The following is a 27,488-nucleotide window of genomic DNA, read 5'->3' as shown; positions in this document are numbered from 1 at the left end:
TGAGTCTTATCGGTTGAAAATAGGCCTTATTGATATTTATGACAATTTATTTCTTTTAAATATGGTTTAAAAAGCAAATTTACCCAAGTTATTGTATCAAATATTATAGCATTGATTTGTCGAAAAAACTTATTTTTTTTATAGTAAAATTGATTATTTTCACTTTTCACGACAACTTTTTTTAATAATGTTTCGCCCAAAATCCAAAAAAGTCAAAATTACTGAAAATTTCATAAAATCAACTTATTATCCTTATTATCACCTCAATTAAGTCTGAAATAAAATAAAATGAAAGCTTGAAGACTTTCAAGTTTACTTTAATTTATGGAAAAGTAGAAAACAATTTCCTTTTTTGCTTTTTAAATTATGAGTAATTATGATTTGAGAGGAATAAGAATTTTTTTGCCAAATTTTAAAAAATTATTCTCCTTTTTTGCTGCACGTGACTAAGTAGAGAAAACCGTGCCGAGCACTTACGCCACCTTTTCCCAAAACCCTTCACTACCGCAAAAACACCCATTTCGAATCTGCAAGAGTCTCAGCTCGGCACTTTGGCCGTTTCGCTCGAGGCGTTCGCCGACAATCATCAAAAGTAGCAGCAGCACCCCTCGCGTATACATAAAGATATATGAGAAATCGGCAATTTGGCGTAGCAAAACGCATGGACTAGCGAAAACTATTGCGTGGACAAAAAACGCGGCACGTTTGCGAGCGCTCGTCTCTGCCTATCTATTTCAGGGGGCGCGCGGCGGCGGCGCGAGGCCTGGTGCTCTGGCGCATCCTACGTCATTGGTTGCCTGGGCAACCAGCACGATGGAGAACCACCCCCGCCAGAGGTCTCTCCGCTCATACAGCAGCACGGCCCGGGTACACCGAGAATAAGTAGACGAGGTAAAAATCAATTGGCTTGCATGGAGCGCTGCTCCGTTTGATACAGCGAAACGCCACAGTTCTCGTGCGACCCCAATTTTCCGGACCTCATCAAAGGCCAGGTACGTGCTCGGGGGGCGCCAGACCCCTGCCTCGGCAGGGCCCGCGGCCCGGACGGCGAGAAGGGCCGAATCGGCAGCGAATCGATCCCGTGACCGCAGCTGCTGGGTGTGCTGAGAGAGTTGAAACAAGTTACGAGAGTGCAGCAGCTTATTCGGCCACCGATGCAAATTGGACCGCTTGCTTTTGCCCCCGGGGACACGTTTTTGCTCCCGGCTATATAGACGTATCGGTCGCAATTCAACGGGGAGATTGTAATCCCCTTTTTGCTAAATCTTTCTAATTAACAAATAATGAGAATGAAATTTTTGTTCGATACTTTTTTTATTTTTTAACTAAACGAGCCGTTTTTAACTCTGGGGTTGATAACGAGATGATGGTTGGCTGCCTCGTCTGCATTGTTATCCGGCTCGCTGGCTGTGTTTTGTTGCTACTTGGTGAAATTAATTTGGGGCACGCTTTGCCTGCCTCTCTTTTCATTGCGGAAGAGAGAGAGAGAGAAAGAAAGAGCTCGCTGCTTTGCCTGGATCACGCTATGACGTTTCCATTTTTAGGCTCGCACACACGATTTCCCGCCAACGATATGTGTATATTTATTGCTTGTTTTCAATTTTACGCCACCCAAATGTGCGATAAATTCCCCGCGAGTGAGTGCGCGCTCCGTAAACAAATAATCATTATATGAAAAGTGTGGTGGAGATTTCCACCTTGGATAAATTGAATCGGGCAGGTTGTCAACCTTCCGTGTACTAGCTATTGACCGGAATTAGCGCCTACGCACACTACACCCGAAATTTGCTGAGGTCGTGATCGAAATTCGGTTATCATTTGTTTAATCAAGGTTGAGGCATGCAATCAGTATTAGTCACAACGGGTTGTTAAACCTTGACGTGCACTGTTCGCCGTGAAAAACGAAATCAGAAAGTCAAATCTACAAAAGTTGCAGGTTCTGGAACTTTGTTTTGAACTGTTGATTAAAAATCGAATTATTTTACTTGTAAAAAAGTTCCTTTCTCCCATAAAAGGCGACCATTTAGGCTCAAAATTTTAGCTAAAATAGTTACAGGTTTTTAAGCCATAGTCTTCTTAGCGAGTCATTTATTAAAATTATTTGCAAGAAATGAAATTATTGGGTGTTTTAATTTTAAATTTTGTTCTGAAATATGTGAACACATTGATTTAAAAAAAAAGACGCTCCTGAAATTAAAAGAGAATTTTCTTAAAAAGTATTATTACTTGCTTGGAGTTTTAAATGGAATTTGTAATTAATCAGTAAAAATCATATTTCTTCAGAAAATAATTCAAATGGTTCGTTCATCTGATACAAATTTATACTGAATAGACATCATGATTTTTTTCTAATTTTGGGTTAAGTAAACAGAATTGCTTTGAATTAAATTTTTTTTTTAAATTATTTATTATAGTTCTTTGCAAAGACCCACGATTTTTAGATTAAACGTTCGAGCGAATAAAAAGTGTGAATTTTTTTCATCTGTCCACAAGGGAAGAAAAAAACTTTTAGTAGATTGTATTAATTTTTAAGTTGACGGAAACATTGAGTTTCGGACATAAATTTTTATCATCTTTATTAATTGACAAAATTATGATCTCCTTGGTTAGTGCTTGATATTTTTAAGTTTTTTTTTGACAAGAAAATATGATATTTTATTTTGTTGCAGATTACTAGGACATTTTTCTTGCTCATGAATTTAGGTCGTAAACTGTTATCAAAAATATCAGGGCCGTTGGTTTTTTGTGTGAATACTTAAGGAAAAAGCTAATTTTTACTGTAAAAATTTCAAGTTATATCAAGAAGTTTTGAACTATAGTTGGGTTACTTTCAAATGAAATTTTTTTCAAAATTTGCACGATTTTTCTTTAATATAATCGAGATCATTGAAAACCTTGAAAATTTTTTATTGAATATAGAATAAATCAGATTTTAACCAGGGCAAGCATTATTTTTCTTCATAAACGTCTCCTCAGTAATTAAATTTTTCAACTTAATATCATAAAAACGCAATTAATTATTATTTCTCTTTTAATCCTCGTCCTCATTTCACGAATTACAACTTCTTCTTGTTTAGCTTTTCAATTAAAAGCCGTGTGTAAATAATGCGCTCTAGATGAGCTAATTACCGCCGTGCAGTATTTTGCAAAACCCCTGCAAGAACTGCAGTTATGCTTCCCGGCGGGCACATGTGTGCAGTGGGTCTGCATAAGTGAGTGGCGGAGCACGCGCACTCGTACGTGAAGAGAGAACGTACAGCCGCGCACAATAACAATATTATTCCGGAGGTCTAAAAATAGCTGGTGCTGGAATTGCATCACATATAAATGGACGTGAATGGTACGTACATTAATTTGCTCCGAGGGAGGGAGGCGGTTGTGTCATTAGAAACATTAAAGCTTAAAGGGTTGCTCATTGCCCGCCCGCCAGCCATCCGGACAAGTCTCTCTCTGTACACACGAGGCCGAGGCTTTGATCCCCGCTGCTCCGCCGTGAAATCAAATGCTGCTCTGGGAAGCCGACAGACCTAGGTGTCAGTTTACTCGACTACTCGCGTAGGCCAATCGATTGCTGCTGCTTAGCACTACTTTAGCCCGCGTGCTTTTTGCTCTCTCTTGGGCCGGCCGGTCCGAATTGCATGTAACGGATTAACACCGTATATTCCTTCTCCCTCAGGAACAACGACAAAATCGAAATTTCACTCGCCTACTCATTCTGTTTTATGCGTTCTAAGTCAGGCAGAAAGTTTGATTTTACACACTGATAAAATTCAAATCAGTTTTTCATCGGTAGCAAGTTCGTGCTGTTTGGGAGTAATTTTACGCCAAAATTGATTAAAAACCGTTGATATGGCCCTCGGCTCAATCAAGCTCAATGTTCAAACAGGAATATCAAAGCCCCAGCCAATTTTGTGCTTGATTTATTTTGAGGTTTTAATCAATGTTCTGGGGTTTGAGCTAAAATACACCAATATCAATTTTAATGATTAATTCATATCAGTTAGAAATTCCTCAAATTGGCTGAACTAAATTATAAAATTTCTTCAAACAACGTTCACACGGTTTTAATAACGTAGTCAAAATAAATTCAATAAAATGCTTGACATCAACGTTTACTTTGTGAAGACAGTTCCGGGAAACGCCTATCAAAAATTTTATTTAATTTTTTGGAGTCAAATGTTGGTTACATGAAATGTTAGAATCTTATTTAATTTATAAATGGCTCTATTTGGAACCACTTATTTAATTTTATTAAAAATAAAACACGCAAAAGTACAACTTTTTCATCTTTACTTAATTTATTTTGTATTTATGTTATTAAATAAAGATCTATGCGTAGATGCAATTGAGATGCTTTTTTTAAATATTAATACAATTTAATTAGCTACATTGTTGCTCAAATTACAAATAAAATTTAACATTGATGGATTAAAAATTTGTGAGACAGACACACACTTTAAAAAAGTTATTTTTCGTTAGTAATTTTTAGTTCTCTCATGAATATTTTTATTGTTAGTTCAATTCCACTTCTGCACAAAAGAAAAAGAATTTTTTAAGTTGGACAAGGTCCACTCGTAAAAAGCGTTCTCAACCTCAAAGGAGTTTGAATAGCCCTCACTATTATATTGTCCAGGTCATAAACCAGAGCACGGTACTAATTTCCAGATGGAATTTTACTACCACTAAAATTTCTGCCCTCATTCGCAGTCAATACTCGCCAAGAAAACAAGAATTATGATATATGAGTGGCACGCGCAGGCGGTCTGTCGATAATATCGGAAATGAATTCCTCGTTTTATTGCCAAGCGTTCCTTCTGCACTCTGATTGATTTATGACACTGAAATGCCACTAGATTTCCGCAAATCTTAAAAGGCCGAAACAGAAATAAATATTGTGGCTAAAAGTCTCTAAAAGAAATATTTAATTAAATCATAGTGAAAGTGATCAGATTAAATTAAAATTGATTTCCTCTTTATTTTGATTAAATTACAAAAAAAAGTATAAGAGAGTCAAATATATTTTTGTTTTAAAATAAAACACGTTGATGCAGAGAAATGTGCACGATGAATTGATTTTTATTAGAAGACTTGTTCCGTTGTATTAAAAATAATTTTCCTTCCAAAAAATAAATTATAATATTGATATGCTTAAATAAAATCTGAACTCCCTTTCTCAAATTAAATCTCAAAAACTAATTTTCAGCTTTGAAAAGTAAAAAAATTAAAAATTCTCAGAAAAGTCTTATTATTTTCAATGAGTTTATAACTTTTTTTAATTTCAAATTTTTTTAAATTTTAACATGTAATTTGGTCAAATTATATTAATTCACTAAGATCCTTTGTGAGATAGGAAAAAATTAAAAAAAAAAAAAAAAAAAAAAAATTGGAAGACTTATTTTACCAAATACAAAATAATTAAAGTTCTGCCGAGTTGCGACTCTTGGAGTAGTGGGTGCAGCGAGGCGTGCATTGCTAATTACCAGACAAAACTCATCACAAATGCAAACAAGCCGCGGGAGCTAAAAATACCGCGAGATCCGCTTCCTCCGCGCCACACGGCCCACACACGCGCTCAGAGATGCGCGAAAATAATAATACGGCGGTGCAAATCCGCGGAAATGATATAATTTGGGGCGTTGTTGCTGCGGCACTGCTAAGTTGATTAAAAATTCACGAGGCTCAAATGTGTGTTGCAGGATGGCGTGGCCGGTTTAGAGGCGAGACCGTGGCATGAACGTCCAGAGTGTGGCGGCTCTCGCAGGCTGAGGGACCATTGCGCCGCACAGCATGGCCTCGGTGGCTGCGTGGCTTCCATTCGCAAGGGCCGCCGCCATCGGCTGGGTGCCCATTGCGACCCACCCTTTGCCACCACCACCCATCTCTAAGGTGAGTGCAAAAAGAAATTTCTTATTATGAAACTTTCAGTACCAAATCTTAATTAAATTAATTCATGATTTAAGTATCGACTAGACTTGATGGACAAAAATTATCAAAAAAATTATTTTTTATGTTTGTTGAAATAAAAAAAAGCCGTTTTAAATAAGGCCCATATAATTTTAATCAGATTAACTAAAGTTACAAAGATCCATTCATTTGTCACTATTTGAAGCGAATTTATAACCAATCAAATGTACTCCTCCATCAGTCTAGTTCCTTGCGAAAATTAAATTCATGAATATAATATTAGTCAAAATAGTCTTGATTTTTTTTAACCAGCACCCTTTATTCAATAAGGCGATACTAAAGAATGATGTGTATTGTTTTCAAACAATAAGGTTCAACGCGAACTCATTCAAAAGTTTAAGTCGTTCAAACAGACCACGAGCTTTCAACTTTCAATGGGAGGAACATCGTGAGTCACTTCCTGGAGATGTTTTTTTGTTTTATTTTCTTTCATAAGAAATGAAGCAATGAAAACACTTGTTTTTTATTCCCTTTGTTGGAATTTACAATAATTATTATTCCAAAGTTCAAATGTTCGAAATCTTATTTCTGCTCAAATCGAATTTCTATCATGCAGGGAAGTCAAAACTCTTTTCCCTCTGAAAGTCACTTTTAAAGACTATTCCCGTTGAGTCTGATTAAATTATTAAAATGTGAATTGACCTATATTTTATATTGCTTAAATTAATTTCTATCAAAAATACGTTGTAATTAACCACTCCTTGCGAAAATTAAATTCAGGAATATATAAGCAAAAAGATTTAATGAACGGTAAAAACAGCTATATTGATCATACATGTATCATCTCGTCCTTTGAACAAGATGCCAAGTTTTAAATTAAATTCCCCAAGCGCCAGCGTTGGTCCCAGACGTGTTTCTGCATAATTTCAAATGCTAAAATTTACCTTTTCATAACGAGCTTGTTAATTTCACATCTACAAAATCGTTTTAGTTATACTCCATTAAAAAGGATGAAAAAAATATCCCGAGAATAAAAGTAAATAAATTCAAAATATTTCTGCTATATTTTATTTGCAATATTGGATTTATTTTTTTTTATTTTATTTGTGTATTAATTAAGCTTTGTGTTCCAGGACCGCAGAAAGTCAGAGGACGAGAAGTTGCTGATCAACGTGTCGGGGCGTCGGTTCGAGACATGGCGCAACACGCTGGAGAAGTACCCGGACACGCTGCTCGGCTCGAACGAGCGCGAGTTCTTCTACGACGAAGACTCGAAGCAGTACTTCTTCGACCGCGACCCGGACATCTTCCGGCACATTCTCAACTACTACCGCACAGGCAAATTGCACTACCCCAAGCACGAGTGCCTCACCAGCTACGAGGAGGAGCTCGCCTTCTTTGGCATTTTGTCCGACGTGATCGGCGACTGCTGCTTCGAGGACTACAAGGACCGCAAGCGGGAGAACAGCGAGCGCCTCATGGACGACAAGCTGAGCGAGAACGGCGACAACCAGAACCTGCAGCAACTCACAAACATCAGGTAGGACCAAAATAGTAATAGAGAAGGAATTCAATGATCAAGCCAATTCAAAGACCTCCTCAGAACTAGCATTCTGTTATTATATTAGATCGATAAATTCTATTGTCTGGAAATTTAAAAAAAAAATTAAATCATAAACTATAATTTAAGATCCTGATAAACCCTTCAGTGAAGTTTCAAACGTTTTTCAAAATAAAATTTGTATGCATAGGTTTTATAAATTTCCAAAGTTTTCAAGTGTCAACCATTAACCAAACGATTGCTTGATGAAAAAATTTGCTAATATTTTCAAAAGATAATTATATATTTATATAAAACTCCTTTGAATCCAAAGATCTATCAAGATCCTGACGAAGGAATTTAGATTTTCTGAAAATGCTCAAAAAATGTTTTATATTTCCTTTCAAAAAGTTTAAGTTGAATCAAATCAATTGACTCTGATTTGAAACGGTTTGAACGACGGTTAACTTATGAGATGAACTTTGCGTCTTTGATTGTTGGAAGAACCAATGAGAGACCTTTTCCTAATCATTAAATTCAAATATTTTTATCCCTAAAAATTTTAAATTTCAAGTCATTTTTGCAAAAAATTACAATTTTCATTCAACATATTTAAAATTGTATCGGTGGAGGTCCTGGAGGTCCTTTAATTTTTTTTCATTTAACTTTAACTGAATAAGACGCTCCCTGGAGTGAATACGTCGTCGTCCTTTCGTTCATTTTATTTTTGTTTATTTATTTACACTGTTGCACCAGCTCGCACATACTCCATCCGTTTGTTGCTCTCTCTCATTCACAGACAAAAAATGTGGCGCTCGTTCGAGAACCCGCACACGTCGACGTCAGCGCTGGTGTTTTACTACGTGACCGGCTTCTTCATCGCCGTCTCGGTGATGGCCAACGTGATTGAAACTGTGTCTTGCGGCATCAAGCCGGGACGCAGCGGCACCCTGCCCTGCGGCGAGCGCTACAAAATAGTCTTCTTCTGCCTTGACACGGCCTGTGTCATGATCTTCACCGCCGAGTACCTGCTCCGCTTGTTCGCAGCTCCAGACAGGTGAAAAAATTATGAGAAGTAGTAAAAAAAAAACATATTCAAGGGGTCGTACAAAAAGTTCTTGGGACAGGGTGGGTTTTATGTTTTATTTATTGGAGGAGTGTATACTAAAAATAGGCTCGAGGAATTTTCGTGACCATTTTTTTACTTGATTTAGTGCCATTTGTAGAGACGTCTTATTGATTTTAGGGCTAGAATTTTATTTTTATTTTTATATCACATTTTTCACAGATTTCTCAAACCTCAAACAGAGACCTACTTAAAATTTTGCATAAAAATCAACATTTTATCCATTTTCGCAGTTTCAATTTTTTTTTTGCTTTTTAAAAAATTTACTCCTGAACTATAATTAATTTTGGTAGGTTTTTTTTTTGTATGGGGAAGATTTATATTTAATGATATGTCTTTCTCATTTCCAATTCCATTTGTATTTTGTGAAAACCGGGAGTGTTGAACTACTTGCTAATGGCTGAGTTACGCATGCAGGTGCAAATTCATGCGATCGGTGATGAGTATAATCGACGTGGTGGCGATCATGCCGTACTACATCGGCCTCGGCATCACCGACAACGACGACGTGTCCGGTGCGTTCGTCACGCTGCGAGTCTTCCGAGTGTTCCGAATCTTCAAGTTCTCGCGGCACAGCCAGGGGCTGCGAATTCTCGGCTACACGCTCAAGTCGTGCGCCTCCGAGCTCGGCTTCCTCGTCTTCTCGCTGGCCATGGCCATCATCATCTTCGCCACGGTCATGTTCTACGCCGAGAAGAACGTCGAGGGCACCAACTTCACCTCCATTCCAGCAGCCTTCTGGTACACCATCGTCACAATGACGACTCTCGGGTGAGTAGCCTCTCCTTCCTCCACCACACACCCATCCTCAAAACTCTTCTTCGTAAAAACAAAAAAAGGAAAATATCGCAAAATTTCAGACATATTTGAGAAAATAATCATACAATATGCAGCTGAGAAAAGAAATCATCGGATCAAAAAGGTTTTCGCATGTGACGATTCCCGAAACGCATTAAAGACCCACACAAGATTATTATTTTTTTTTAATTCTGGAAGTAGAACAAATTCATGACCAATATTGAAATTGCTATGAAAAATTCACTTAAAAAATCATTTTTGATGTCCAGAATGCTCTTTTAAGGATTCCTTTTTGGCATAGTCAAATCAAGTCTTTACAACAATGTAGGTTAAAATTTCCAATTGTTGTCCTATAATTGCCAAAAATGGCTGTTATTGTTGTAGTGCTTTGATCTGTACGAATTTTTTATAGTGATTCGTCAGTCATGAAAATTGTCTATTTTCAGAAATAGAAATTAAAAATTTGCTGAAGTGGGTCTTAATTTCTTTTTCTTTTTTGTTTTTTTGTTTAATTGTAAATAGACAATATAACGTTTTCAGTAGTTAGTCTTGTTTTGATTTTTATTCTTTTGCAAAACATACATTCGATTTTCTCGTCGAATTGATTTTCACGCTCGCTTTTGACATTTGCGGACCGGAACCGAGGTTTGCGAATCCTGCGGGACGCGCAGTGTGCGGCGAAGCATGCTTAATTGGCTTTTGCCAGCAGGGGTCATTCTGCTGCTTTCGAGTGTCATCCTCGTTCGCACGGAGAGCAAGCGAAAAAAAAATATGTACAAACACACGTGTGCGCTCTATAAAAAGAGAAAGAGAGAGACACACACACCGGTCGCGCGTATATATAAATAAAAAGCAGCATTTCGGAATCGATAGGGAAGGTCGAAAGAATGCCTCGGAAATTTTAATTTTCTACTCCTCGTGTAAAACATTTGCATAACAAGAGAGAAGAATGGAAATTCAATTGGCCCTCTGTGTATATTTTCGATCTGCGTGCTATTTATTTTTTATTGTTATTATTCCTCGCCTCAAACAGAGTCGTTATGCAAATCGAAACCGTCTCGTCTAGATATGTATTTTTTTCCTTTTGTTCTCTTTAAATATAAATTGTCTTTTTTTATATATATGCTTCGAGTGCCACATCACGCGAAGAGGCATATCAATATTTGGGTGTCAACACACGCAGCTAGAGAGGCGCGCATCGCACGGATCGCTATCGTGCGGTTGGCAGAGCCTTTCGACTTTGGCGCGCGCCAGTGTGTTTGACCTCTTTAGATTATCTCACGATCGCGTTTCTCGTCGGTCCAAGAGTGAGTGAGTGGGTTTGTTAGTTCAATAAGACGTACGAGAGAAAGAAAAGAAAGTGGATTTTAATCGATCGCTTCCGAGTCACGTACTGCATTTTCAATATGCATTCATCAATTGGAATTTCGTGCCGGATGGAAATAACGAAATTCTCCCCGAGGGAGTCGGAGAAGAAAAGCAACAAGAAGGAAAGGCCGTGATTGAATCGCTCGCAAATCCGGCCGCAGAGATTGATCCAATTTTAATCCTTGTAAAAAGCGGAGAAGGGATGAACGCGGACATAACCGCTTTAATGAGATGGCCCAAAAAGGGACGAGTTTGAATCGCCCCATCGCGGCTGGAATTGGCTCCTTAACATTAAGCGGTCTTTAAAGGCTTAAGGGAAATCCAGCCAAACCACAATCACGACCCTAACTTGTATCTTGGCAGGTTCTTCTAAACAAGAAGTAGAAATCTAAGGATTATAAAATCGTTTTCCACTATAAATTTAACAACTTTTTATTCTAATGGTATAGGGAAAAAATCAATTTTAATTCTGACGAATCCATGGATATTAGTTTTGATCCGTCTACATGTTCAGAATCAGTTATAATTACTAATTTTCATACTTTGGATTATTATTAAAATGAAAACTTTCTATATTTAACAAAAAATTAAATTTCTGCGTCTATATTTGCATCTTTTACAAAATTTATCATCGTTAAAATCACAATTATTTTGAGATTATTTTGATTTAAATTTTAGGGTGATGCAAATGCCTGATCTGGCCACATTTATTTTTATTTATTGACAATGACATATTACTCGTAACTGTGCTTTTTAAATGTAAGGAAGAAAAGGAGGTTTGAGGTTTCTAAAAATGAACTGAATGGCTACAATTTTAATTCATTCAGCCGCTGTCCAACTATAGCTCAAGCTAGGTTAAACTTTTGGATCGCCATCAAAATTTGCTTGTACTATTTAAAAAGCAATTTGAATCCTCTTTCAGATAGGGAGATTCTGAACAAGTTAATTTCTTGTTAAACTTTCAAGCAACTTTGCACAACATATGTGCTAATTTGCTAAATCCGCATTATACGCAGTGCTGATTTCATTGAATTATTCAGAGAGCGGCAACCAAAGCTGCACAAGTTTCTGCCGAGATTGTGAACTCGTCCTTTCACTCCCACACAAGCGAGAAGCGTTGTGTGTACTCGATTTTCTGCGGTAATTTCGTAGCTGACGCGGAATTGGGTTAATGGGCAACTCGATTCCCTCGGATGCACACACGGCGCGAGATGCAGCGACACACAAATCCTGCGCACGCATACGCACTCTCCTCTTCTCTTTCTCTGCGTCGGCACCACGTTGTTTTACTCACTCGGTGGCTCGGTCGGCTTCTGTGGGAAGAGGCAATATGCCAAAATGCGTTTAACGACACGCGCTCTCGGCCGCTTTTTTTAGCCGCGCGATGCAATTGTCCCGCCGGCCGATTAACGAACGGACGAGCGAATTAACCGGTGATTTGCTCCGCTCTTTTTTTCTGACACACATGTGGCTTTCACACACACACACATACAGCGCCTGGCCGAATTGTGATCGATTGAGCTGCGCGTGACGTCATTTCGAGAGCGACCTTCCTTATACTCGCGCAGCTTAATTTTTTTTTAAACGGACACGCTAATCTGGCCGCCGTTTTCGGACAATTAAATGTAAAAAGAGAGAGGGCGGACTGGCCGCGGCCAGAAAACGGTTTGCGGAGCGATTTGTCAACGTGCGTCCGTCCAATTAGTCACTTTCAGAGCTGGTTTAACGTTCCTCTCTCGTTCCATTAAAATCGCCGGCAGGGCTGTATAGGCTGAAGCCAAATTCATCGCGATGCCCTTGAGCGGTCGACAATGAGAAAGAGGATTTTATTTAATCCTGGTACGAGTTTTAAAATTAAATAAAAATATATATTCCAAAATACTAATTATGCTAAAAAAAAACATTTAAAAAATACATGTATTTATATTAATTTTTACACAATTTTTCTAATTTAAAACATAATTATTTATTTGAATCTATTTGAATTTTAACTAGACAGGGATATTTGCATATTTGCAATCATGCCCAATGTATTCAAATCTTTCCGTAAATGTCACTAATTGTAAGTAAAATTTGACTATATATTATTTTTTCTGCCGACGTAGATTGTGAAAATCAAAATTTATAAATAAATTTAAGTAGTTATGATCTGCGTCATCTAGAATTTTTTGAAATAAAAACAATTCTTATTTGTCTGGTTGACTGAAGAAACTAAATTTAGGTCAAGAGTTTCCATCCAAATGACTTGTCTTTGTTGGAAAAAAAAAAAATCATTTTTAATAATAATAAATTATACAATTTCTGGCATCCAATTTATTAGATTCATATTGAAATAGAATGCCATGATTTGTGTAACAATTCTGAAACATTTTCAGTTTCATTATAATAGACAATGAATCAAACGCCCACAAATGCGTAAAAATAAATTCTAAAACTAAAACGTCTTAAAATTTTACACAGTGAACCTAAGTTTTCTGACCATTAATATCCTCATGGTGCATTCTAGAAGTTCTTTGAAGATATTCTGAATTATCCATCTAATTTTAGAATTAATATTTTTACTTACCATATTTAACTAATAAAAATTAATTTCAATACATAATTCTTTCCAATAAATAAATCATCAATAAAAATAACATAAGACGGTATATATGAAATTTAACATTCAATTTACTGTTGGTTACAACCAGATTTTACAGCTGTGACACTGAACGAAAAATTTGGCCCGGACCTAAAGAGGTTAAACTCGGAATTTTATCTCGGACATTAAAGCAAAGAACATTTCTCCTTTGTGCGCGGGTCTTGAACTTATGCAACCTGCGTGACGCTCGTGCATTCACGGAGCATAAATTACAGGGGCCGTTACTCTCGTCGCTTTACTTAGACCGGGGGTGAGATTGAAATTCTCGGAGCATTCTTTTGATGTTTCTGTACACAAGCGTGCGGAAAACTTTGAATCCGGATTTAGTTTTTCATCACGCGCGGTGGCATTTATTAATGAAAATTAACTTGATTAACAACTACTTTAGTGTGGAACTTTCTAAAAATCTTCCTCTCGTAGTGAATTGAAATTTAGACGTATAACAGGGACAAGAAAGGCTTTCACTGATTCAGAGCACAAAATCCAAATCGGGGGGTTGGCGGGGTCGATCCGAAGCAATTAATCCCGGCGGTTGTCAACGATAAGAGTTATCTATATGTGCAGGTACGGCGACATGGTACCCAAGACGATTGCCGGCAAGATCGTGGGAGGAGTTTGCTCTCTCAGTGGGGTGCTGGTGATCGCCTTGCCGGTCCCTGTAATCGTATCCAACTTCAGTCGCATCTACCACCAGAACCAGCGCGCAGACAAGAGGAAGGCGCAGAGGGTCTGTACTCGTCGGCGCCTCGCTCATGACCTGCTCCAAACCCCCTCTCTTTCGAAACGTTCAAAAATTCGCTGCTTCCTTTTTGCTTCAGTTCGCGTCCGACAAAATCTCACGGCTCCGACCGGGGGCGGTTTGCGAAAGCGTCGGCCACACTTGCCGAAATCGGGCATGCAATTTATCCGGTTAGGCCTGGGAAGCTCCGAAAAAGTACTGCAAACGTACCAAAACCAAAACAAAAATTTCGCAGGACTATTACAATTTCGTCCGAATTTCCCAGTCCTAATTCTCGTAATCAAAATGCAAATAGTTTGAGACTTCAGGCACTTATTACCGCACACTTCTCGTGAGCATGCGAAACACCAGTTTTTGCTCTGGTTTATATATTAATATATAGTTTTTTTTCTCTTTATAAATCAGTCGTTCCGTGACCACATTTGTCGAAACAATTTCACCGAAAGCACTAAATTTTCTAGAGACTGATCTGACAAATGGTTTCTTGAGAGCAAGTATGACACCTCACTCGTGTGTCCGCCACGTTTCTGTCAACAGTCTAAATGTGACGTGCACAGGAAGTGTCTCTTTCGAGCACTAGATCTGTCTATTTCTTGTGTCTAGATTTAAAAAAAAAAGTTCAGGTCCCTCTGATCAAGCAAGTGCTGTTTTCGAAAGAGTGACGTGTAATAATTAGCCTATTGCGTATTTCTGCATGCCTGATTGCGAAGTTTCGTAAGCCGCAGCGCACGCCGGAGTCCTGAGATGCGCCGGGCGCGTTTCAAGAGTTCATTCTTTTTTGTTCTCATCTTTAGTTCCATTCACGTTCGCTTGATTTGCCGATTTTCCGAGAGTTTTTGAGTTTTGACTAAAGTTTGTTTGCTGTAGTTTGAGTGAAAAAAAAAGAAATTACTAGTTTCCTTTTCTAGAAAAAAGTCCAGACGTTTTTTCCCTGTGTTTGACGCCATGAGCAGAGCAGGGCTTTAGTTCCCGATCCCTGTTTTCTCTTTTTCTCGTGACTAACAAACTAACCGAGTGCGGAGCTGTGGGGCCACATCTCCGCTCGCGTAGCTTTTAACTGCCGCAGGGGTACGCTTTTGGTGCAACAAAAAAACACCGAGGGAGCTTTCGAATGATCTGCTCAGGAGTTCAAGCCACGGAAAAGCAAACCAACTCCTCCTGCTTAGTCGTTTTCTATAGATTTTACATTTTTCTTGATTTCCGTTTTCGAACCCTTGCTCATTAGTAAACTCTCAGCGTAATGTATAACTTTTGCTCTCTTCCTCTATTTTCTTATCCGTATACAAATTTAATATCTGCTGCAATTTCCAAAAATCTTTCCACACTTATTTATGCGCAGTTAGAAGTTGAGACTTGAGTAGTTGGCACACAAAAATATATCTGACTCATTTAACCATTGCATGCCGTTGCTCAAGAGTATAAATACGGGGGTTGCAAGCGAATCAAACTATTCAGTATACTGCATGAGCAGATTTTTTTTATTGTAAAGAACTGCTAAGTAGGAAACATTGTAAATCTTCAATATGCTTAAATGGACAGAGAAATTAAGGGACGACCCAAAATAGGAAATTTGTTTATTTCTTCCTCATTTTCTGAATTTACAGAGGGACCAAATTGTAATTATCATCAATTTGCTGAGAAAATTAACAACAAAGCTAATAGAACATTGATAAAGCATCTCTTCATATAAAAATGTAAAAAATTATTCAGTAAAAATATAATTAAAAATTGTTTCTTGATTAAAAAAAGAAAATAACATAAAAATCTAATTGAATAAAATTTAAGCATGTTAAAATATATTTCTGGTTTTACGTTCAACCTTTTGTAAAACTTTTAATTCATTATCATTAATTAATTAAAATTTTATTGAATTACTATTCACTTTTACAATTGAGGTTTATAAGTTACATAATTATCCATGGTGAGATCTTAAAAACAAATTACCATCTTTCGTTTTTTGGGTCACCTACTCAATTGGCCAAAATGAATAAAGATTGAAGATTTCGATGTTGCCTTTTTAAGCACTGTTGGTAAAACAACACGTCTCGCAGTGAGACGGCAAAAATGTCTCTCAGTGCATTGAAAATCATCGTCTCGCAGTTTGACACGCTCAGTCTCCAGAAATGCTTTTACTGCCTCATTCTGAGCCGCGCTCGATTATCAGCAGTGCGAAACTATTATACTTTCCTCTGGTATTGCTATACAAAACTTCCATCTATACTTCTACTATTGCATATGTATATTTTTGCCGAGTATGACGCCACCATATTTATACAAACACCGAGGAGCGCTTGCCAGTTTTGATTTTCGATTCTGTATCTCATCTCCTCGCAGGCTGTTTATTTTGAGCTCAGTCGCTACACCGCATATAAATTGTGACTGACAAAACTGATCTCATTCAGCCATTTCCACTCATTCAAACATCAACAGTTGCCAAATCCAGCATCCCTTTGTCCTTCTCCATTGACCGAACAACCCCTTCTTTCTATTCGTCTATGGTGTATATATATATAAATTTTTGTGCTCGGTAGAGAGTAGCCAAGAGCTAATTGTTTGCGTACTATGTGCATGCCTCTCCACATTGTCCGCTCGCACCTGGAGTGGCGTCGGATTTTTTTCAAGCCACTCCACGGACACACACGTTTTGTGCTCCCCGTTTTGGTTTTTGTAGTGGTGCAAAAAGAGTGAAAAAGAAAAGCGCCTCACAAAGAATATCCCCTCACTTTTTTTACTCATTGAAAACAATTTATGAAGAAAAACAATAGGCTTTGAAGAACTCTCCTCTTTTTCTGTTTTTCTCTTTGGCTTTGGAATGCTTTTTACATAAATTCTAAAATCTTTCAATTAGTGAAATTAATTCTAAATTCAAATGCATGTGGATGTACTTCTGAACGTGGATGTGAAAGAAATACATTTTTCTCGTTTTACTCTGGACATTTTTCTGCAGTCAGATTCAACTTCACGCCCCTTGCCACTCTGTCCGTCTCTTTTTTGAGATCTTGCAGCAGGTCCTTTGCGGAAGCGCAAGGGCCGATGGCAAATGAGGACTGTTTTACAGAAAGCAAGACTGGCGCGAATTCGCATTGCCAAAGCGTCGTCGGGAGCCGCGTTCGTCAGCAAGAAGAAGGCCGCCGAGGCGCGGCTAGCGGCCCAAGAGTCCGGTCTAGAGATGGACGACAATTACAGAGAAGAGGACATCTTTGAGCTGCAGCATCATCACCTCCTCAGATGCCTTGAAAAGACTACAGTGAGTCACACACTACTGCTTGCTTTCCGCTTTCGACACTCGCTAACAAACTGACTAAACACTCTCTCTAAACATCAAACAGGCACGGGAAACTAAATTCCAGCAGACGGCCGGCCCCTTATCAAAATTTCACCGTCCGCCTTGTGCGCTGCATCTTTTATATCCTCGCCCCAAAGACCGGCTATTGTCTCGCCTACCGTTTTAGAATTATGCAACGTGTCTGACCGCCGGGTCATGCCGGTTGCATAGCAATCGATAATCCAGGCGCCTATTGTGCACAAGACCAGCATAATGCTGCCCTCCTTTTTCATAGTCAGATGTGCACAGATTGGCCTGCTCGAGGCTAGACGTCGACTGGCTCAAAACATAAAATATCTTGTTTTCAATTAAAAAATTATCCAATTCATTTTTTATGTAAAAGCTATTCAATGAAATTTTAGTTAAAAATAAGTTTTATTGAAATAGGGTCAGTACAAAATTTACATTAACTAAGGTTTGACTAAAAAAGAAAGCTTGTATATATATATATAAAAAAAAAACTTAAATAAATTATATTTAATTTTCAGTGTCGTTTTAATTTTTAAATTTGGAGACAACTACGTAAAAAATCAGAAACGAGATGAATTCAGAACTGAAAATTTGTCCACTCAAAGTAGTATAATCTTTTGCAATATTTGACTTCTCCTTTAGACGATACTCTTGAACATCTATTTAAAAATTTTATATTACGATTTTCCAGTGTTTTTGAGACTTTTGCAGAACTGACTCTGTTTTTCTGTCTGCCAAGGACCGTGAGTTCGTCGAGATGGAGGTGCCGTACAACGGGCAGCCGAAGAGGCCGGGTTCACCGTCTCCAACGGCCAGTCCGACTCACTCGACGGCGAGCAACACGGGCTTATTGCAGGCGTGTTGTGGTCGATGTTGCGGCCAGAGGTATCAGGTAAAAGAAAACAAAACACATTCTTTCACCGACTGGTGTGCGCCATATTTTATATGTAACTACTAGTTTTTGTTTCTTTCTTTTCTCCACGTACAAAACATACATTATTTTACACTACACTATAAATACCATTCTCATTTATTTTCCACGGTCAAGACAAAATGCAAATTACTAAAACATGACAAAAAAATTTTTACTATAATTTTATTGATTTTCATAATTATTGAAGAACAAAAGGAAGGCACAGAATCTGATTATTCCTTTTTTCCATTTACAGAATAACGAAAACCAAAAGGACACAAAACAACAATAGTAGATGATTTTTGTATCACACACATTCTCATACAGCTGTTAAGGTAGATAATAGACCCACTATACAATGATACATATTTGCAAATTGTGTGCAAGAACAACAGCAACAACAAATTTCTCCTCGGAAAACAATTTTTACGCAAAAAGTAAAACTGGAAATATTTTTTTTTAAATAAGCAATATCAATAGGACGTTAATATTTGATTAAAAGGCATTTTTGCCCAAATATTTTTGTATAAATTTAAAAATTTTATTTACAAACTTAATATTTTGCATAGTAAATTCCCTATATTGCGTATGAAATAATTATTATTTTGATATTTCGAAGAGATATTTGTTCGAACACTTTACTTTGATGTGAGCTTAATTTTTTCTACTACATACCTTTATCTGACCGTTTTGCAATTTTGAGACACCAAAACACGTTCCTCGTCACCACCCACCCACTGTCTGAAATTCAAATCACGCCCCGCGGTGGGTCGCAGACAGAGCTGGTTTTTTGGGGTTCGGTAGTTCGCGTGCCAGCCAGCCAGGTGATAAGACGATACCAGCCTTGGCCTTGGACGGCCGAGCTGATGGGAAATCTGATCAAAGGCAAACTAGCTCTGGCCCAATTACATTCATCCAGTTCTTAAATTAGACTCTAGAGGCACACGCTGCTGGCTGTTACAATTCTCGCCGCCACGGCTCGTGAGATATAAATTATATTAATATATTTGCTCACACAAACATGCTCACAATAATCATTGTTCGTACGTGGGTTATTCTCCTCTCTCACACACAGAAACACTCACACACGATTACACAAGCACCCAACACTTTAACACACACGCCGAGTTTATTTATTTATAATTATTAAATATATCATTGCCGCGGATTTTCAATAATTTCGTGCAACCTCGATATTTTTCATATCGTTGTATTACATAGCGAGTGTATTTTCAACTGTTACTATAAACATCATTTTTTGAATGTCCGAGTCGCTTTCATCAATTTCCTTCACAAATATGGATTTGTTATATTCTTCTATTACTTGTGGACTCTTTGACACGCTCATATCAATCATATGGTTACACACCACTACATATTTTTACAGTGCCAGAGATTCTTCCTTCTTTTGCCTTTCATTCCTACTGTGCTTCAACTGATACATTTTTTGATTGGATTTGATACTAATTACTAACAAACACAAATTACCCCGGCTAGATTCTCGACTGGGGGATTTATTTTCATCAAAGGGGTCAGAAAATCTCCTAATTTTCATTAATTCTGGTAGATCTTTGCGAAATGATTAAAACTGTTTCATATGAAATCGTTTTTGGTCAAAAATTGTCGAAATTATTATATTTAAACAGCCTAGAAAATATATAATTTTTTTCATTTATTGTTCGTTGATTTTAATCAAAATAATTTTTTTTAAATACTTTATATTCTTTGCAAAGATCTATCACATTATGAAATAATATTGATTTTCTGATTTTTCCAACCCCTTTTTAACTGATGCTTTGCTTGTGCAAATTGCGAAAATTTCCTAAAAAAATCAGTTTATACCATTAAATCTCGGATAAATTTGCACTGGAAAAGCTAAAGACCAAAAAGGCAATTTTTTATAATTCTTCTCCAGAACATACGCATATTTTCCAATTCCAAATTCAACTCTCAATGTTCTTTTTATAATTTATTTGAATTAAGATGTTATACGATTGATCGGTAAAAAAGCTGTCAAAATTTTTTTTGTCTCTTTAAATTATCAATATTGATATATAACTCGATAATTTCGCTTTTCTAATATTCGGATTTTGCCCCTGCCCTTCTCTATCTCTCTCTTGCTGGTGCGCACTCTTCAAAAATGAGAAGAGCATTCCCTTCCTAGCTACCAGCCCCGGGAAAGACAAGGTTGTTCTAGTTTACCAAGACAAGATCGAAGTGCGCACAAAGGTAATAACCCCATTTTCCAGACACAGTATTATATATATCTGATTAAATATACATATTATTATAGCAGAAAATTCTATTTTTATATTTTTGCATTTCGATTCCGTATCAAATATATATTATATATTAGTTTCGTGAATCTCCTTTCCTTTCTTTATATAAAACTTCTCCTTTGTTCTCTCTCTCTCCTGCTCTCTGTCTTCTTTGGCTTTTGACCCTTTCTTTCTTTCTCTGTCGTTTCTGAAAGTCTGTTTGCTCTGTCAACTTCTCAAACATAGCTCCTCTTTTATATAAAATACAAATGCCTGCTCGAATTTTTGCTCCGACTGCTAATTCGGGCCCGAAATTCATTATCATCAAGCCTGGAAAAGCTAGGTGTCGGAGCGGACGTGTCTTGATATAGATATATATCTTTCTCCTCTCTCTCTCTCTCTCTCTCATTTGACACAAAGTGCATGTTTGTTGTTTGCTAGCTCGACTGCCGACTGAATGACTCTGTGTGTTGCCTGCTCGCTTGCCGGCGCATGAAGACTAAGTGCCATTTATGTAAATCATACTCGTCGACTTCTCTTTCTTCCTCTCTCTCTCTCACTTTTATGTGTATGCAGCTTTCTTCGTTTTTTATAGAACTGCCGTGCATGCTTTCTTCTCTTTCTGTCTCGAGAAATGCAAGGTTGCAGAAAGAGAGAAATAAGACGTGACTTTTACATTAGGCCATTCAAACAAACGAAAGAACCAACGCCGTCTTCGGAGCGCGCGACTGATGTTGTATACAAGTGAAAGCGCTGCGAGTAAAAAAAAAATCGTTGCACACGCTTGATGCGCCACTGATTGCTTTGAAACTGCACTTTTTTCAACGGTTCATTAGTCTTTTCATGTGGAATCAACATTATAGATTGTAGGTCTCAAAAAATATTCTCTGAATAAAGACAAACAATCTTGAATTGTTTTCTTGAAATTCTGATATTATTATTAACTCAAATTTTGTACCATTTTGAGTTTGAGTTTGTTATAAAATAGATGATGAAATTATTTATATTTATTATCTTTTTTAATGCTAACTCAAACCTTTCTGTACAGGTGAAAAATGTTTTATTATATTAAAAATTAGTGTGAAATTTTATTTTAATAAATTTTTTACACACATAATTTATAAAATATTATATTAAAAAGTACTTTTGATAATTTTTATTTTATAGTATTTTTTTAATTATTATTATTTGTAATCAAAAAAAAAATTTAAATTTCTCCACTAACCAGCATATTCAAATTTTAAAATTATTCCGCTTGAATTACTTTTGTGTCATTTTATGAAAAGTTAGAATTTTAACTTGCAAACTGTAAAATAATTCATAAGTCTTAGTAAATGATGGTCTGCATATTGAAATTAGAAGCTACATAAAAAAATAAACGTAACTCGTTTCTCAACTTGCTTTGTTCTTGTTGACAAAGCTGTAAAAACTGCAGCGGTGTGAGTCCCGGATTAGAATCAACCAAAATAATCCTCTCTTTCCGCACAAAGTTTGTCCATGGGGAAAACAGAGAGCTTTTTTAATGTCCTCGAATCGGAACGAAAAAAAATAAAACAAAGCAATCGGCGGAGGGCATCTGGCGGTGGTGACGAGCAGCGCGCCGTTGCTTTATTATTTCTGAGACTGAGGGTTGCGCTGTTGCAGAAGCAGCACCACCGAGGGGCGACCCCGGACACGGGTGGCGTTCAAGAGGAGGAGCTGAACGACGTACGGTCGGCCAGCGAGGCCGTCTCGAGGGCCAGTCTGAATCAGACGGCCAAGCCGAACTCGACCACGTCGACCGCCTCCGTGGTGGTCAACCTGCCGTCGTCCTACCCCGCCTCGGAGGTGCTCGAAGGGCAGCCGCCGCCGCAAGAGGCCCCCTCGGACGGCAAGCAGCAGTCGGTGGTGCGCATTTCCACGTTATGAGACCGCAGGCAGTGATCTGTTGTGTGTCTGTTGGTTTGTGTATAAACTCGACCCAGAGTGGCAGGAAAGAAAAAAAAAAGAGAGAATCACCCTCCGATGGAAGAGCGAGTGTGAAAGCGAGGAGAAAATCGGCAGCAGTTTCTTCGGCCCAGACACCTTCTCTGTGGTCTTTATTATGCTCTACTGTTTTATGGGTGCTCTGGTCGCGGATCTGTCTGTGTAGAAATCGTGTGTGTTTCCTCAATTACTGTGACGCGCGCGCGCAGGGTTTTTCGAAAAACAACTTTTGAAGGTCTCGTTCGTAAAAATCGCATCGAGATGTTATATTTCTCGCAAGCCTTGACTCCTTTTCAACTGTTTTTTCCTAAAAATACCTCAGCTTGAGACGAGGTCTTTTGAACCAGACACACACAAAATATATGTATAATAGAGACGCATTTATAAAAAAAATCGACCCGTCTCAATTTCAGGCATTTTTCTTCTCAAATTCAAAAATTCTACGCGCAACATTCCAATTCCTTCAATCGCAACCTTCCAAAAGTTGCACAATCTGATTGAAAAACCCTCGCGACCGAGGTGGAAATTTTAAGCTGTGAAAGAAATATATGATGTTATTATTCTAGTGTAAAAAAAATCGCGACATCTCCATTCACTCTGAAATTTTCGCAACGTTTTTTCAATCAAGAGGTGTCCGTGTGTTGCTAAAACCTATAAAAGTAATTTTATTTTGATTTCAATTAAAAAAAAATGTTTTCGTTCCCGGACAAGCACCTTTTGATTCCGAAGACTATTTTGAATGTCACACACAAATGAGTACCGCGTACTTTCCCAGGAAGTATTTTCCTTCTGGTGTCAACAGAGAATATTAAGCACATAAAAACGGAGCAGTTGAAAAAAAAAATAATAATGTTACAATAGTGCGCGCGGATTTCTGTTCTGTGCTGCAGAAAGATGTGTAGTATATTCGTACTAATAATTTATATTTTCGTCTTTTGTAATGATTGTCAGTGCACAACCCTTTTGGTCAGAGCAGTTCACACACGTGACACGTTTTAATACACACGAACACACACACATTAACACACTCACTCACTGTATTGTAAAAAAAGAACATATCCACGAAAAAGAAAAGGCACCAGCGGTCAACCCGAAAAATTGACGCAACACGTTGTTGAATGTTGCCTCTTTTTAGGCACATTGTTTCTATAATGAAATTCATTTGTTGAAAAGTGAAAACAGGTTAGCAGCTATGCGTGAACAATATTATTGAGTATTTTGTCAAAATGGTGCTAAACCGGATGATATAGCAGAAAAAAAGAATTATATTGAGAAAAAATCTAATAATAATTGTTGACGATCGATGATCCCCCTTGATTAAAAGCGACTAATTAGCTTGGAAAAATCTACTACTTCCTAACTGATATAAAAAATGTCGATCTTTTGATTGGTCTCATTTTTTAATAGTGAATGTCTGTATACTTGTCGTGCAAGAAAGATAGAATTTGACTATAAAAACACCGCGAAAAAAAATAACACACGTCTATACTCTGTTAATTGTGGAAAGCAATGCGAGCAAATTGAAAGAAAAATTAAAAACAAAAATCATCAGCCGATATATAAATGTGGCGTCATTCTCGAAGCCGACGCACAATTAATTTTACAAGATAAGTGAGAGTGCAAAATGTGATTCTACAAATAAACCGAGAGCAAGCAAGAAAGCATCAATTAAAATTTTGAAAAAAAAAATAATATAAAATTCGTGACATTTCCTCTCAAAAAAGAATATGAAAATTTTGATTGATCGACCTGCCCTGATGTGTCACCTGCTGCCCTGATGTGCCAATCGTCCGTACGAAGCTTCATAAAATTTTATCGGTGTGAAATAGATAAATAAATTAAACTCAGTTTTGGTGCGAGTTCGACCATCCATCCGCTCTCTCTTGTGTGAAAAGAAAGCACAAAACATGTCTCCAAAAACAGTCATTTTGCCGGCTGGAAAATCATTTTTAAATAATTACGCGGTTGTTACATATATATTTAAAAATTTAAAAAAAAAATCAAGCTGAACACAATCCCTTGCAGCTGTAATGTTTTAAATGAGTGAAAAGTCGCCTCGAAGAGAGTAGTGGACCTTGTTCTTATATACATAAATGTGTGTCCAAAATTTATTAAAAATAACGGACAAAAGTGGGAATAGAGCCAGTAAATAAACGTGTGAATGCCGAATTTGATTTTATAATAGCTGTTGGCAATATTTGGCCGAATAATTATCTTCCTTCGAAAATTCAAATCAAATCTTTTTTACTATTTAAATAAATAAAAGTTTAGAAACAATTATTCACAATCAGAAAAATGAAATTAATCGTGGACATTCCATTTACCTTTCTTTGACAAAATAACGTCACTAGTATTAAAATTAACGTGAGATGAGTCCAATCTCTGATTTTTTTTTTCTTTCTTAGAGGACAAGGTCGGAAGTATGTAAAATTGAAAAGTCCTCGCACTTTTCACGTGCACATTATTTGTACTACTTATAAAAAAAATCGCATGTAATGCCGCCGCTTTCTTAAGGTTTTTAATAAAAAAAGAGTAAACATGTGAGATCGTTTTTTCGACCTAATAATTAATTGAGACACACGAAAGAACATGAAACATACAAACAACACACACGCAACAGAGCTTAACTGTGAATTTTAATTGTCCGATTTTGTTCTTGTTTATTTTGATGGAATCGTACGTAGGGTTTAATTACGAGCTAAGAACAAAATCTCATCTCTCTCGGTTCTACTCCAAGTGCACATAAAAATTTTTATTCCCGAATCACGCAACCAAAAAGGCCTACTCGTCGCGAACATACTTGTGTATGAAAAAAAAAATAGGTCGGGATTATATAAAAAAAAAATAAGAATCTTATGAATTTCCATTCCATTGCAACTTTTTTATAAGGCGAATTTAAGATTTGAGAGGGAACCCCGCGTATGTAAGTAAGAATGACTGCTGTTATTTGAGACGAATGATGCGAAACAAATCTCTAGTTTTTAAATAAATAAAAATAAAAACGATATACACAGACGACTTTTGTAGTCCCCCCTTTTTCGAGAAATTATGTGATCTGAATTTAAATGAATATATATTATAAATGTGAACGTATGCTTTAGAGGATATGAAAGAAAAGGACACAATCTCTATTATAGCTGCTGCACTACTCGAGTAGTCTCTCACGTTTCATTAAAAAATACAAATTATAATCGCAGAAAATAGTGGAAAATTAATAAAAACAACACTCGTCTTATAACGCTGATCGGCCGCCTTATCGTGTATAATGTTGAATACTAATTTCTTGTATGCTTTCCACAAAGATACGTCACACTTGTTACAATTAGTTCGATGGGAAAATTATACGATTTAGATGGAGAAATCCTTGTTAATTAAATTCATAAAAATTGGATAAACGTCTTAAGAGCGAAAGTGGTTTGAGTAAAAACAGCTTAAGTGTACGTCTTTTAAAACACGCAATTAAACTTGATTGTTTAGAGTTATGCATAATGAACAAAAAACTGACACTTACACGCAGACACGACACACAGGAAACATACACACGTGACACACATACACACAAGTTTGTGAAGAAAAACTCGAGTTTATTCAACCGAAAAAGTTCTAAAAAGAGTTGTACTATAGTAATGTTAGCTTTATCATAAATAGATGAGGTAATAACTACCAAACCAAAAAACAACTGCTGTTTTTGTGTTTCCTTTTTTACGATTGTTGATTTTTAATGTTCACACAATAAGTCATTATTGTATATGTACGGCATTACGACGTCACGACGCGTATATGATTTAAACGAGGAAAAACTTAATATATTATTATACACCACTACTACAAAGAAATCTTTATGATATTTGTAATAAAAATGTTCCAATAAAATTTACCAAAATCAACTCTTAAATCAACACTGCCGTTATTTTTTTGAAAACCTTACAAAGTCATTTGTGGTTAAAATTCGGATAACAATATTTTTTAATAATAAAATGTTTAATTCATACATTAACTCATTTTTAAGAAGATAAATTTTAATTTTGCTCATTTTATCATTATATTGACGCTGCTGACGATTGAAATTAATGAACATCCAATAAAAAAAAAGGAAAATTTTTAGAGTGAGTACGATTTTGATTTGATATCTTCTTGCTGTGCAGCCTGCGAAACGTAATTGATAATTTTTTTTCACTCCAATTAATTAAATTTGCTTGTAATTTAATCAGCTCATTTTAGTCGGAAGCGCTGGAAATAATCGTTTTTAGTCGAAGACAATCGGGATGAACTCCAGTAATTCGTTCAAAAAATTCAGTTGTGTTTCACGACCCAAAAAACGTAGAAAAACTTGTGGAAATAAAATAAATGAAATGAGAAATCAACTTCCCCCTGTTAATTATCCGCCTACTAAAAGAGCAATGAAATAATATTGATTATCACCAAAATAGACCCGCTCTTTTTGCCTCAAACACGTCATTATTTCTCATAATATAAAACAATTTAATGAAATAGGTAGAAATTAACTGGAGTTATAGTTTATAGTGTGATTTATGCAACGCGCACGACATCCGTGCTTATGGATTGCATAACAAGATTTTCGCAGGAGCCATCGCAATGCAAAATCGACCGAGAGTCACGTTTTCGCCAGGCCTGTTGTTTGCGTAGGGTACATACTTTGTAGAGCCGGTGATATCTGCGTGATAAATTTGTCTGCCATATGCTCGCTCGCGTGGGTATTTTTACCTGGAAGGACACGTGAAAAATTGAATGCCTTTTTCCAGACCGCTTCCAGACAAATCACGGTTCATGGGTGTATTTATGTATTTTCACCTGTTGATTTTCAGATTGAACGTTGCAGTAGAGAAAGAAAATTCGTGGGAATTCCCCACAGAGCTTGTGCCATTCACGAATATCAATTGATTTTTCATAAATTCTGTTTGTATAAAAGAATTTTAAAAA

General features: G+C 36.9%; 1 protein-coding gene across 3 annotated transcripts; it reads left to right on the top strand.

Annotated features, from left to right (window-relative positions):
- Positions 1 to 832: 832 nt before the first annotated feature.
- On the top strand, positions 833 to 26,442 carry LOC132193246 (potassium voltage-gated channel protein Shal). Of its 3 annotated transcripts, none has more exons than XM_059613788.1 (10): positions 833 to 992; positions 5,697 to 5,886; positions 7,038 to 7,444; positions 8,244 to 8,501; positions 8,988 to 9,341; positions 13,942 to 14,104; positions 17,175 to 17,363; positions 18,151 to 18,303; positions 20,473 to 20,553; positions 22,227 to 26,442. In XM_059613788.1, the coding sequence occupies exons 2-10, from the start codon at positions 5,788 to 5,790 to the stop codon at positions 22,488 to 22,490; spliced, it is 1,968 nt and encodes a 655-aa protein (XP_059469771.1). In that variant the 5' UTR covers positions 833 to 992; positions 5,697 to 5,787; the 3' UTR covers positions 22,491 to 26,442. The 3 variants fall into 3 exon arrangements, with proteins under 3 accessions (XP_059469771.1, XP_059469774.1, XP_059469773.1); XM_059613791.1 differs by lacking the exon at positions 20,473 to 20,553 and adding an exon at positions 18,581 to 18,659 and having other exon boundaries at positions 22,227 to 22,325; XM_059613790.1 differs by lacking the exon at positions 20,473 to 20,553.
- Positions 26,443 to 27,488: the final 1,046 nt, after the last annotated feature.

The sequence above is a fragment of the Neocloeon triangulifer genome, unplaced genomic scaffold (genome assembly GCF_031216515.1).
Source record: "Neocloeon triangulifer isolate White Clay Creek 2 clone unplaced genomic scaffold, ASM3121651v1 ptg000003l, whole genome shotgun sequence".
Taxonomy (NCBI): Eukaryota; Metazoa; Arthropoda; class Insecta; order Ephemeroptera; family Baetidae; genus Neocloeon; species Neocloeon triangulifer.
This window is presented reverse-complemented; position numbering and strand designations above follow the sequence as displayed.

What these genes read in the sequence shown, in the direction of transcription:
- LOC132193246 (XM_059613788.1), top strand. Translation starts at nt 5,788, where the DNA reads ATGGCCTCGGTGGCTGCGTGGCTTCCATTCGCAAGGGCCGCCGCCATC. An exon ending in GTCACAATGACGACTCTCGG is followed by an intron (nt 9,342 to 13,941) that starts GTGAGTAGCCTC and finishes CTATATGTGCAG; the next exon opens with GTACGGCGACATGGTACCCA. An exon ending in ACAAGAGGAAGGCGCAGAGG is followed by an intron (nt 14,105 to 17,174) that starts GTCTGTACTCGT and finishes ACTGTTTTACAG; the next exon opens with AAAGCAAGACTGGCGCGAAT.